Source organism: Chiloscyllium plagiosum, unplaced genomic scaffold, assembly GCF_037043375.1.
Source record: "Chiloscyllium plagiosum isolate Xiang-an unplaced genomic scaffold, Cpla_swu_hap1 HiC_scaffold_17, whole genome shotgun sequence".
NCBI lineage: Eukaryota > Metazoa > Chordata > Chondrichthyes > Orectolobiformes > Hemiscylliidae > Chiloscyllium > Chiloscyllium plagiosum.
In genome coordinates, this window is record NW_028270155.1 from 54,515,696 (window position 1) to 54,529,674 (window position 13,979).

Genomic DNA, 13,979 nt, shown 5'->3' on the forward strand with positions numbered 1-13,979 from the left:
TCTCCTAAATGTGCAACCCCTTTTCTGGGATTAGACCTTTCCGAATCTACTCTGTCAAGTCCTCTAAGAATCTTGCATGTTTCATTAAAGTCGCCTCTTGTTCTTCCATATTCCAATGAGTACAGGTTTATCTCTCCTCATAAGATAGTCTCTCCAATTCTATTATCAGCCTACTGAACCTTCTCTGTACTGCCTCCAATGCTAGTATATTTTTCCTTAGATAAGGAACTCACAAATTGCTCACAGTATTCCAGTTCTGGTCTGACTAGTACCTTATACAGTTTAGCAAAACCTCCCTACTTTTCCATTCCATTCCCTTTGATGTAAAGGCCAACAGTTCATTTGCCCTTCCTTATCTCCACTGAACTTCGATGCTAGCTTTTCATGATTCATGGACGAGGACTCCCAAATCCCTCTTTTTTGTACCTTTCTGTAGTCTTTATCTACATTTCCTCTTTAAATTCATACCATGTTTCCTGTAATAGAGATTCAACATTAATTCTCTCTCTCCCTCTCTCATTTGTTTACTAGCTTTAGGGTCATGATCAGGAGGATGTGATAACGTGCCCCTGTTGTGTGTTTTTCTTACAAGGCAAAGTAAAGCCAACCATTTTTATAAAACAAAACTGCTGGCGAACAAAATTTTACTACTGGTTGAGAGTGCTGAATTTTCATCTGTGGTTACCCTTTAGTTACAGTTGATTCTCAATTATGCACTCAATATTAATGTCTTAGAGCATTAGAAGTTTGTTTTAGCAGTTCTGCAGGAGTGCAAAGTCATCTTCACAAGTTGGAAATAAAACAAGAAGACCCGTGTCACCTATCACTAGTCTGTGAACAGATGGTAATGACATTATAGCAGAGATATTAGCTGAGAGCTTCATTGGTTCCGTGCTCCATTTATACTTAAACATTCAATATAGTGGGTGATGGCATTCCTCAGTGGAAATCATCACAGTCTCAAAGGGTCATTAGCTGCTCCCTTATTCGAGAAAGACAACTGGGAGTCAGTTGAATCTTAGGCTCACCATGCTTCAAGTGAGATTGAGATATGGGACCTTCATATTGACTTCAGGAATTGAAACTGCACTACTGTCCAGCCAACTGAAATGATGTCCCTCTGTAATCCAGCAGATCAGTTAGTAACTGCACAGGTTCAATTTCCACACCATGAAGGCTCGGCATTCTCAAACTCACCCCTTACCAGAGATGTGGCGACCCTCAGGTTAAACTCACTACCAGTTGCCTCTCTCTGTAATGAGACAGCACCCTCTGAGTCTACGTGATTTTCACTCTTTTTAATTCTACCCGAGCGGTGAAGTATGCAAGTCCCCATTTTGGATCAGGCTTCTCTGTTAACAGTTCAAATCCTGGATAAGGGTCTCCCACGCAATATCAGAGAAACCTAGAGCTGTTTTTGGATCTTATCCACCCCAATGTTTCCACAGTGCAAGCGGACCTGCTCTTTAAGAGATGCTGTCTACTTTTAAGTGACACTGACTATCTTTAAGTACCATTAGGAAAGTCTGATTTCCTGCCACCTTTTGCCCCTACCAGGCTAACAAATAGCTTGGATAGAATGGTCTGACTGAATCACTATAATGAGGCCCCAATAACATGTGCTGTCCAACTTGTGCCTCAGTTTTCTGTGGAATTGTTCAAGCAAAAAGCAGTTTCTAAGCCTTAAATCCATAGAAGGTAAAACCAGAGTGTCTTTTAACCCTCTGAAATTGAATTCACATACAGTCTGTAAGAAAATGCACTCACTATAACCTCTTCACCACGCAGACTTCAAATTGAACTGTTGAATTCCACAGAGTAAAATCAGAATTCCACTAAAAGCTCACTTTACCAGTCTGGAAATTCTCAAAGTATCAACTTGTTGTAGATTTATTTTTGTTGTGGAAACTGCCCTCTGGATTAAAAATGTATTAGATTTATGGAAACAGTTCCCATAACCAATCTGAAGTTACAGTGAAGAGAGTCAGTTGTAGTTATGAAATATGCACTTTAATAGGTATTGACAGATCTGAAAGTAAATCCTTGGATCATAATGGTCAGGACTGAATTTACAAGTCTCATACAGCTGGGACTCATTCAATGGTAGCTGGGTTGATGTTGCCAAGGCTACTAATGATTAGTTTTACAGGCAGTCAGCTGGCCATACAATGCGGGTCATGCTTTTTATTTTGTTTTGGGACAACGATTTTTAGTTTGTTCTGTTTCATTAATTTCTAAGATCTTCCTGGAGTCCCAATCCACATCCTGACTGAAAGAACTGGCAACTTACACTCAACACAAACAGAGCCATCCTTAACCAACCTGCAGGAGATCTGGGAGTGTGCTCTTAGACAATTTAATTTGCTATGGCTCACTTATGTCTTCATTAGGGTTGCACTTATATTTATCTGAATCTTCTCCTAACGGCACTGGCTAAATTGGAAACTCAATATGTGGGATGACCTACTGTACTAAACAGGAGCTCTAAAGCATTGCCTCACTTATAACCGTCAGTTTTTTAATTTAATTATTTTTCTTATAATTGGTCAATGTTGGCAAGGCTGTATTTACTGCCCATTTGCAGTTGATGAGAAGGTGGTTGGGGTCTTTTCTTTTCATTATTACATTCTTCTCACAAAAGATTCCAGGGCCCTGAATTGAGTTACAGAGGTAGTAAGATTAGGTAAAAACAAAACAGGAAATAGGGCTTCCAATAAATTAAAGTGTGGCACCTTTCGAAAATGCAGAAATCTTTACACATCACACTGTAATGCCAACCAGGTTTTCAAATATATGTAGTAGCTCGAATCTATAACCATCTGACCTAAATGCAATTGTACTGCGCTTGAGCCAAGTTAGCACAGTAAGGATTATTATGCAGGCAGAAACTGAGTGGAAGAAAGGAATCCCACTCTTGGCTCTGAATTTTGATCCTTCTCTGGAACATATCTTTCCCGTTGGCTGCCACTTTGTTTCTAGCAGCCCAGCCACCAGATGGGGAAATCACAGGGACAAAGTTACATCCTCACACTCTGCGGTGCAGCAACATGCTGTCTAACTGGATGAATTGCCAGATTATTGCACACCGTTTTCAGCAAATAAGGTACATAAAATGTGACATGATAGAAACAGGTCATTCAGCCAAACTGGTCCATGCTGCATGCTATGGTTCACACAAGCTTCACCTTATTTGAACTTACTGTTCTGACATATCCTTTTACATTTTTCCCCCAGAGCTTTTGCTCTTTCTAGATATATTCATTCCAGAGCTCCCCTAAATCCACCTCTGGTTTATAGTATTAAAAATATAAATAAGCAATTGTAAAGGACTAATATTGCTTAGTGTTCAAGTCACTTTTGCAACTTCAACCACTTTAGACTGTGATAATTGCCCAAAATAATTAGTAACGGTATAGCTGGATCAATTTCAGCAGATCTTCTGTACCCAGAAATAGCACCAGTACTGTAAAGTAACTAAGCCAACGCTTTTTTAACGTCACTGAAGTATTCAGAAGTGCTAAAATGTGAGAGGTAAATGTGCGTATAATATCTAATCTTTATAGGAAAACAGATATGCCTCAGAACAAACCACCATTTTTTTTGTTCTCATTTTTTTGGAAAGGAGTTAAATCAGTGTTTTCTCCATTAATTTGTCAAATCTGCTGAAATTATACTTCAGTAATATTCTGCATTTAAATATGTAAATGGCAGGGTACAGTATATATGAGTCATATATAAAATTGAACTGATAGGAAAGATGGAAACGATGATTTTGGGTCAAATTAATTTTCATTTTAATTTTTATAGACACATTAGCAAATTCATGATTGAGATTGTAAAAATTAAAATAATTCACAAAGCTGAAGTACAATTATTTATTTCTGTCCATGGAGAACAAAAGCTAACAGCAATGTTACCAACTAACATCAACGCGAGTCTGGCCAAATATTAAGTTTGAAAACTTGTAATAATCTTTGTCACCTTGTTGAACTTGCTGTAGTCATTAAAATAAGAAAACCCCCCGAGACACACTATTAGCTGCTATCTGATTATCTGTTGATAAGTTTTTAAAAAAAACATTTATTTTAACAGCAGGTCAACAATTAAAAACATAAAGGAATTCAAAGGAAAGACTGTCACTGCTTACAATACATTTGGTACAGTCACAGAGCATCACCACTCGGGACACTGGCAAACTGTGCAGAGTGTAGATGCATGTTCATTTTAAACAATGGACTTCTGTCTGGGACATTAATGTCAAGGCTTCATGTTACTCAGCCGGATATCTCGTTCCAGCTCAAACTGCCGGTGATCGACTCTGTCCAAGAAAGCTTTCCGTTCGATGTATCTGAGGAAAGAAAAGTTATATATTAATTTTACTCATATTGTACATATATAAATGTACAAGGACAGCTCAATAAGATTTCTATAACTGGTTTAGTGCAGAATAAACCAAAAATTGATAGCAGCAGGAATTGCTGGAAAAGCAGGCCAGACACTGAAGAGAAAAAAAGATGGGCTAATGTTCCAGATACAATCAATGCTGGTGAGCCTATTGTGGATTTTCAGCATGTCACCATGTTTTGTTTTCATTTTCAGCGCTTGTACCTTTCTGTCTGATAAGAAATGCACTTCTAAATCATTTGGCTTCATTAATCAAATGTTTAAGGCACAAACATCATCTCATGACAGTGAAGATCAGTATCTCAGTGTTTGAAACATTTTAATTACACAATATTAGCTACAAATTCAGGTCAACATATTTACTGTATTTTAAATTAGTTTGGATGAGGAGGCAGGTCTGTACCCCCTGTTGACAGACAATAGACATTGTTTCCCAGTCATCCAGCAGCATGCCTCCCCATGTCCAATTAAAACTCACTTCTCAAGTGGAAGCTTTCTAATTCAAGATGAAACAAGAGTGGAGGAAGAAGTATTACCTTGCAACACAAATTAAAGGTGCCACAAAAAAATGTTGGCTAACTTGACATGAGAAAGTCAGCTTCTGACTGGTTAATAGCTTTAAAACCTGAGCTGTACTTTGAATAAATAAATACAAAGCTTTTGCCTTGTGGTGTGTTGGTAGTCACATTTAGACAAAGGCTGTGTTACTGTTACAAATAAATGCAGATTAAGCAATTTTAAAAAAAACTCACTTCTTTCCCATCCAGATCTGACTGCCGCCCCTTGCCAGCATCCCATCCTCTTTTCATATGCAAATCATGCTTTGACTAGGTCCATCTGTTACTTTAACTGGAGTATAAGCAGATGACCTGATGGCTATCCTGACTGAAAACAATAAATTCTGGAGATCACAGCTGGTCAGACAGCATCCATGAAGAGAGAGAATAAGCTAACATTTCATATCGAGATGGCTCACCAGCATCTGCACTAATTTGCTCCTGATGGCTTTTCTGTTAGGTCAAACATATTGGAACCTGGATTGTGACTCAGAGGCAGTCCAGAAAAGGCAAGCTACAAGTCTTTCAATTATCTTTTTGTATAGGGTAATGGCTCCAAAAGAGTTAATGTCAAACTCTATTGAGCTCCATTGTCATGCAGTGCTTGGATGGAGAATGAATTAGTCTTGCACAAGGTCCAGATGCAGACAAACATGACAACTCTGGCTCCTGACAGCTATAAATCTACCTAAGTAATGTTAATGGCACCTATTGCCATTATGTAATACACCAAACCTTTGCTCTTGTGGCAGTATCCCTACCTTTGGATCAAGAGAACCAGATTTAAGTCCCACGTGCTCCAGAGGTGTACAATAATGTCTCTGAATGTGTTGATTCAAAAATATCTATCACACCTTGCACATATGGCACCACGTTAGTGTCTCTATCTCTGGAGCAGAAGGTCTAGATTCAAATCCCAACTGCCACAGTGATGTGTCACAACATCTCTGAACTGGTAGATTAAACAAAAACTACCACCCCATTATGTGAAACAAGTGCCTTTTGTTAAGACTACAGTGGTCTATTCTCTGTCACTGATGATTAGAGAGGCGTTAGAAAGAGTGGGCTGTGGAGGGGGTCACAGTACCTGAATATCTGCCCCTGTTCCGTAGTTATGCCTGTGGTCATGTGTTCAATGAGAGGGAGCATGTGGTACTTACTGGCACGATAAAGGCCTTTAGAGACTGATGGCACTGTACGGGCTGTCATCCTGGTAATAATGCTTTGGTTTGACTTCGATGAGTTTTTGTTTCCATTCTATAAGTTTCTATCGATCATTAAGATTTTGTTTTTGTTACACTGTCCCACTAGGGGCTGTCCAGCTTGTTTAAGCTGGTTTTAGAAGACTGGAAAGGGAAATTGGTGGCTCATTTCTTCCTAATGTCACGCAAGGGTGGAATTGTATAGGGGCCTTAACAACACAGACTACAGCGGCCCAGTGGTTTGCACGACTGCCTCACAGTGCCAGGGACTTGGGTTCGATTCCAACTTCGTGCGACTGTCTGTGTGGAGTTTGCACATTCTCCCCGTGTCTGCGTGGGTTTCCTCCGGGTGTTCTGGTTTCCTCCCACAGTCCAAAAGATGTGCAGGTCAGATGAATTGGCCATGGTAAATTGTCCCATACCGTTCAAGGTATGTGTAGGCTAGATGCATTAGTCAAGGGAAATGTAAAGTAATAGGGGAGCAGAATGGTCTGGGTGGGATATTCTTCAGAGGGTTAGTGTGGACTTGTTGGCCATAATGGCCTGTTTCTATACCGTAGGGATTCTATGATATATGCTGGACTCAATAGACATCTTGCCCAATTTTCTCTCGATATTGAAAGCAACTCGCTGCATCTTTACCCAGAGAGTGGTGGGGGCATGGAATGCGCTGCCTGTGGGAGTGGTAGAGTCAGAATCTTTGGTGACCTTTAAGCGGCAATTGGATAGGTACATGGATGGGTGCTTAAGCTAGGACAAATGTTCGGCACAACATTGTGGGCCGAAGGGCCTGTTCTGTGCTGTATTGTTCTATGTTCTATCTTTTATAGATTTACTGAGTGGTGAGGAGAGTTTCTTGCTAGACAGCAGCAACTTGCCAATTAAGGGAGATTGTTATTTATTAAATACCTTATTAATGGTCCAACTTGCCTCATCAGTATTCCCATTCCTATGTGACAAAACTTGACAAGCAGGCTCGGTGCCGAGAAGGCTCAATGTGCAAGTCAGAGTGGGTACACGGCAATTTCAACTTGTCTTTGGCTGTGAAGAGCCTCCATACAGATCAGCACCAAAACAGCAGCTCAGGGCATGATCCATGAGCACCAACTGCATGCACCCCTTGTACGTGGCTAGTGGCGTTTGATATCTTAAGATGTCATTCCAACACCTACAGTATCTACCACTTACCTGTGCGATGGGAACTCATTTTAACATTTCTAAAAATTTGCTCATGGGACATGGGCGTTGCTGGCTGGCCAGCATTTACTACCCATTCCTAGTTGCCCTTGAGAAGGTAGTGGTGAGTTGCCTTCTTGAACCACTGCAGTCCATGTGCTGTAGGGTGACACACAATGCGTTTAGGAAGGGATTTCCAGGATTTTGGCCCAGTAACAGTGACATTGAAGGAACAGCAATATTTTTTCAAGCCAGGATGGTGAGTGGCTTGTAGGGGGACTTGCAGCTATTGTATTCCGTACATCTCTGACCTTGTCCATCTAGATGAATACGTAGAAGCCAGCATTGGACTGGGTGGACAAAAGTTAAAAATCACACAACACCGGGTTTTTGTTCAACAGGTTTATTTGGAAGCACTAGCTTTCTGAGTGCTGCTCCTTCATTGGATGATTGTGGAGCATAAACACCCGATGAAGGAGCAGCGCTCTGAAAGCTAGTGCTTCCAAATAAACCTGTTGGACTATAACCTGGTTTTGTGTGTTTTTAACTTTGTCTAGATGAAAGTGGTCATGGATTTGGATGTTGCTGTCTGAGGACCTTTGGTGAATTTGTGCAGTGCTCATTGTAGACGATACACACTGCTGCTACTGAATGTCGGTGGTGGAGGGAGTGGATGCTTGTGGATGTGATGCCAATCAAGAGGCTGCTTTCTCCTAGATGGTGTTGACATTCTGAGTGTTGTTGGAGCTGCAAGTGGGGAATATTCCACCGCTTGTATCGTACAATCTGCCTATAAAGTATGTAAGACTACACTTTTCACTGTACCTCGATACACTTGACAGCAATAAATCAAATCAAATCACACTCCTGACATGTACCTTGTAGATAGGTTGGTCCCAGAGATAGCGTATAGGCTTTGGGGTGTGAGGTGGTGAGTTACTTGCCACAGTATTCCTGACCTCTGACCTGCTCTTGTAGTCACTGTATTTACATGGGGAGTCCAGTTAAGTTTCTGGTCAATGATAACTCCCTGGATGTTTATAGTGGAGGATTCAGTGATAATAGTGCTATTGAATGACGGGGGTCAGTGATTAGTTTGTTTCTTATTGGAGATGGTCATTGCCTGGCATTTGTGGCATGAATGTTAATTGGCACTTGTTATCCCAAGCCTGGATACAGTCCAGACAGTGCTGTGCTCCACACAACTACAGCAAGCAATGAGACAATGTGGTGGATGCTGAGGAACTGGGAAATGAAAGCAAGCTTCAAAGGGTGGTAACAAGGACATTGGGGAGGAGGAAACTATCAATGACCATGATAGAGCTCAGTTGCATTGGGCATCACAAGCCTGACAGAACCTCATTGACATCCAGTTCCAGTGGATGAGAAGTGGGTGCAGCAATGTTCAATAGGCTTTGGCATGATGCCAGCATTTTGATTTGTGTTGTGAGGGGGTGACGTGAAACCTCTAGTCCATTTGTTTGTGTTTAGTAGCTGTGAATAAAAGTCTGGAATTGACCAATTGCTTGTCTGTATGTGTTATTGCCCCTACTGGACAATGACAAGAATCAGGTGTATAGTGGTCATTGGGACCAGTATAGTGTTAAAGTACCCATTCGAGACAGCTCAGGGAATCCCTGATGGACTCGACCTGTAAGCCTCTTTTAGTTGGTCCCAGAGATCGTACTCTGTGATAATCTGGAATATAAAACTCTTACAGACAGTTTAGTTTAAATTATTACCTTTATTTACCAGGCATCAATGTTACACAATAACATTGATCCTTATAAGCCAGGCTTGAGTTAAGGTTCTAAAATCATTAGCAGAGTAGCGGTGCCAGCTCTTACCCCAAGGGCTCTCTCAGGCTACTCCCCTTAGTGCTGCAAATAAGCTGTCTTCAAACAGAAATATGTACTAAAATTACAAAAATGCCACATGTCCTTAATTAGATAAGCAGCAATAAAATGGCAAAAGTTTGCAGAGGAAGAGAAACTCATTGACAAGTCTGTGTATATCTGACTGATTAAGCGGTATGCACATCAAAGTGGGAAACCTTGATCCAGTCAGGCCCCAAATGGCTGATTGCTTTCCCTAAATAACCTTCCCTTTTAGCAATACATCATAACGAGGAACTAGTCTAAACTATGTGGAAAGGTCATGAGGTAACCTCGCTCAGCTAACATGTCCAGTATCATTGTCCTACAAAATGGCTTTTCCTTTTAAAATCATCTTGGTTTCCCAGAAAGCAAATTAAATTCATAACCTTGCCAGATCTCAAGCTCCAGGGAACAACACACATTCAATCCATGACAAGCCAGTGTTCACTCAAAATCAGACCACAAAGAGATAAACTTTTCACCAGCATCCATTCTGTCTGACTCTCTCCTGCTCTCTTTCTCTCTCTCTCTCAATGTCCCTTGGACTCTTCAGTGAATGTAATTTACAGAAGAATGTTTTCTCTTTCTCACTCACACATAAACATCTTCCAATCTCCTTACTATGTCGTTTCAGTCTTCATGTTTTGCTAGCCTGTAAGGGTAATGAGACATTCACATTTCAGAACAGTCAAGATGAGGGAGGTGAGCTTCATAAATTTAAATCTGCTCAGACTGGAATACATGAAAATGTATCAGGATTGTTCTATTACATGCATATTCCACTCAGTTTAGTAAATTACAAGTTCTTTTCCTGTTGAGTACGGGTTTTGTTAAGAGTCTTCAATAATAACCAGAATTTTTCGTTATTCAACATCTCACTGTGAAATAAACGCGCCTCCAGCCCCTGGGGTGAGAAGAAAGTACTGCCACACATTCCACAAGTGAACAAATGTTATCATCTTATTTACACCGATCCATTAACACTATGATCAGTGGTCCTCAATTCTTCTGAACAAAAGCACCCCCCCCTACCGCAATCAAGCACTTTCTCACATTTCCTTAGCAGATGTGTACCATGTAAGGCTACAAGCTTTCTCAATAGCAGTGATCTAGAGAGGGTGCTTCGAGGGTATGTAGCTGAGAGCAGGTAAACTGTGTGGCGAGTGGTTAAACAGTGACTAGGGTGAGAGAACAAGGTTATACATGTGAGGGAGTGTCACTCATGCATGGCTCTGTGCTGCTGTGTCACTATGCTGCTGATAAAAGAAAAATATTACAGATGCTGTAAATCTTAGTTGTCTAGTTCTGAAGAAGTCATACCAAGCTCAAAACGTTATCTCTATTTCTCTCCATAAAGGCTGTCAGATCTGCTGAACTTCTACAGCATTCTTCAGACTGCAAATGCTTATCAGTTGCACAGCACATTTCAAAGATGATATGGGTGCGTAGGATGCCAGTCATTTGAATAGTATCTTCTAAGTCGTAAGTTCTAAAATGGTGGTAAGATGGAGTTGAAATGAGATGGGAGGGACACCATAGGGGAAGGGTAGGTAGTAATAGTGCCAAGTGTGGTAAGATACCGCAAGAACTCTTGCCAGAACTTCCAAAACAAAGGACACATTTATACTCAGCCACATTCAGTAAGATTCAAGCCTAAGTCTCAATGTTTCTTTCTTTCCTTTTCTTTTGGAAAGGAAGCAACTCATGTTGCTAGACAAGCAGATCAGCCAAACACAGGAGCCTATAATTCCATATGGTTCCACGGATGAAGACTAATCAGCAATCTGCAGTGGGAACTCGGGTTGACTTTTTCTCTGCCTACCTCCAGATAGATTGATGTAATTGCATCATCCCCACCAGTAGTCCTGATGAGATTAGTTAATTCAGCTGGACCAGTGAATGACCCCGAAATTGTCTTGGTGTGTAGGACTCAATAGCACATCACACGGTGCATTCACCCACCAAGAGCCATTTAACTTCAATTTCTAGGATAATCAACCTCAGTCTGTCAGGTAGAGACTGAAATCGGGCATTATTAGGATTAAGAATGACCTCCATAAGAAATGTTCATGAGAGAGAATGTGATTCAGTAAGCGAGAAAGAATATGTCATGCAGCAGCACTATGTGGGATTAAATGGTTTTTTGCCAGTGATTGCACATGCTCAGTAATTAACACATTTCACAGGAGCTTTCTTAAAAGACAAAACCACCATTATTCCCAATATTCAATGTGTGTGTTGTGCTATTGATATGTTTGCGTTCAGGATGTAATAAGTTCATCTTTAGCCCTGCAGGAACTGATCTCGGCAGCTTGAATTTTTAGTTACAAGATAAGAATGTTCAAAACATGTATAACAACAAAAAACCGAACCCAAGCAAACACTATAACCTCCTGCTGAGTTAATTAAAGAATATCTGATGATGAAAGCAGATTGAACCAAACAAAAGGGGGTCCAGCAGGGCAAACAGAGGCGAGATGAAATTAAGGGCAGCATTTTAAGATATTGAGAGGAGATAGTGTCTTTGCTAAAAATATTTTGATTTCAAAATACAACCCTTTATAATATAATAAAGGTTTTTTTTTTAAATGCACAGGTCAATTAAATCTTAAATCAATTGACAATATCACACCATAATGTCCATTCCGGAACAATTCCAAGCAATTCGCCTAATTTAATTTGCCTATTCTTTCATTTCAAAGCTGACTAACATTAATTTAATAACCAAAAGACATGCATACATAGTGTGTTCTTGTTCAAGAGCTGACATATAAGCCTGATGCAACATCAATTCATCCTATGGAGAATGAAACAAAACACCTACAGTAAAAACTGGTGTGCAAAGGCAGTGCTTTTGTAGCGACTGTGTTGGCATTTGGCCTTCTCTGGAGCAGCTCCATCCCGGATCTATCACTTGCAAAGACTCAAGCACTTTCCCTTCTTACGGTACCCTCTTATGCTCATATGGCATCAGAGAGGGAAATGGAGCTTTGAGGCTTTTTCAAACCTGCTCACAGATTTGTTTTTATCCAAGCAATTTTTAATCACAAACGGAAGACATTGCTGGTATTTTGCTAAAATTGAACTCCGAAATCCGAAATACTCAATTAAATGCCAGAAAACTCTGATCACAACTCTCTGCTCTGTAAATTTAACAGAAAAACCAGAGCTGTTTCACTCCCTCAGATATATTTTCGTTTTGCTACATCTAACAAATCACAAAATCACTCCCTCTTCAGGAAGAGAATTGAGATGTTGTTCTATTCCTGAGCCATTAAACAAATCGGGCGTGTGCAAGAGAATGGGGCTGACCGAGGACTAATCAAGATCTAATTCTTCTTTTAGATTTCCAGATTGAGATTGCAGAATCTCAACCTGACACAATCCCACATCAAAATACTCAACAGTTCAGAAATGTCCCACCCCTCATCCAAAACAGCAGTGATTAAAAATGGTCTAAGTTTCTACAGATCCTGACAAGACAGACAAATAAATGGTAAACAGGAACAATGGCATGGATTTTAAAATAATATCACATAACTTTAGGAAGTTAAAAACACAGAAATAGTATGATGCAGGCATAAAATGGTTAATGGATGGCACAACATTTACCCATCAGCCCTTTACAAAAATCACCACATTTCTATCTTTCCTCTTTATAACCCTCATTGCTTCTTTTGCAACACACTTTCTAAAGTTAAAAACAGAACAAAGCAGAGATACCACTGTTGACAAATGAACATCCAAAAATGTAACTAAACTATACAATGCAAGAAAATTGCAGGTGACTCTCCACCAAAATGGTTGTTTTCAATAGTAATGATGACAGGTGTAGGATGATTTCCCTCAAATCATACCATCAACAAAGAGGGGAAAAAATTGAATCAACTAGTCTGCCCACTCCTGATTACTATACAGTGAGTGAATCCTTTTGGGAAACATGCATACCAACAATGGACCAAGGCCAGATCAGGTTTGGCGAGGTAAACCTTCATGACTGAATGGCTTGCTGATATTCATCATCTTGCTTTCTGTATAAACAATACTCACTTATGAGATCATGGAAGATTACTGTCTCCCAGCAAGAAACAGTGCCTTCGGAAGGAGGAAGATACTTTAAACTATGTAAAGCTATAGTTAATATTATGTTACCACTGTAGAATAACATGATTTGGAGATGCCACAACCACCTGATGAAGGAGCGGCGCTCTGAAAGCTAGTGTGCTTCTAATTAAATCTGTTGGACTATAACCTGGTGTTGTGAGATTTTTAATGTAGATTAACATAGTCACATAATTCACAACAGGATTATTAATGGAATTATATTACAATTCTAACTCAGAATCAAAAGGAAATTAAGAAACTAGCATACAATCAGCACAGAACAATACTGGCCAAGGGACTCAACTAAACCACAGGGACGCCAAGACAGCAGACTTCCTAGCAGAACTAGAATGCACACTCAGGAACAATGGACTGACAGAAGAGACACAACAAACAGTGAGACAAAGTATCATACCCCTGAGAACAAGGAAAAGACAAACACATAACCTCAACACCAAGGAGAGGGAAGCACTAAAATCACTAAGAAATGATAAGAACATAATCATACTACCAGCAGACAAAGGCAGAATGACGGTCATCCTGGACAAAGCAGAGTACATCCAAAAAGCACAACTACTTGCAGATACCAACACCTACCAAAAGAGGGAGTTTGACCCCACCCCACAGCTCACCAATAGGATAAACAACACACTGAGGAA

At 40.2% G+C, this 13,979-nt stretch overlaps 1 protein-coding gene across 2 annotated transcripts in view; it reads right to left on the reverse strand.

The window, feature by feature from the left end:
- Window positions 1–3,770: 3,770 nt before the first annotated feature.
- Window positions 3,771–13,979, reverse strand: part of cfdp1 (chromatin remodeling protein CFDP1) — a 191,595-nt gene continuing 181,386 nt past the window's right edge. For both annotated transcript variants that reach the window (XM_043707045.2, XM_043707044.2), the window contains exon 7: window positions 3,771–4,348. In XM_043707045.2, the coding sequence (XP_043562980.2) occupies window positions 4,258–4,348 (91 nt within the window). In that variant the 3' untranslated portion in view covers window positions 3,771–4,257. The remainder of the gene's footprint in view (window positions 4,349–13,979) is intronic.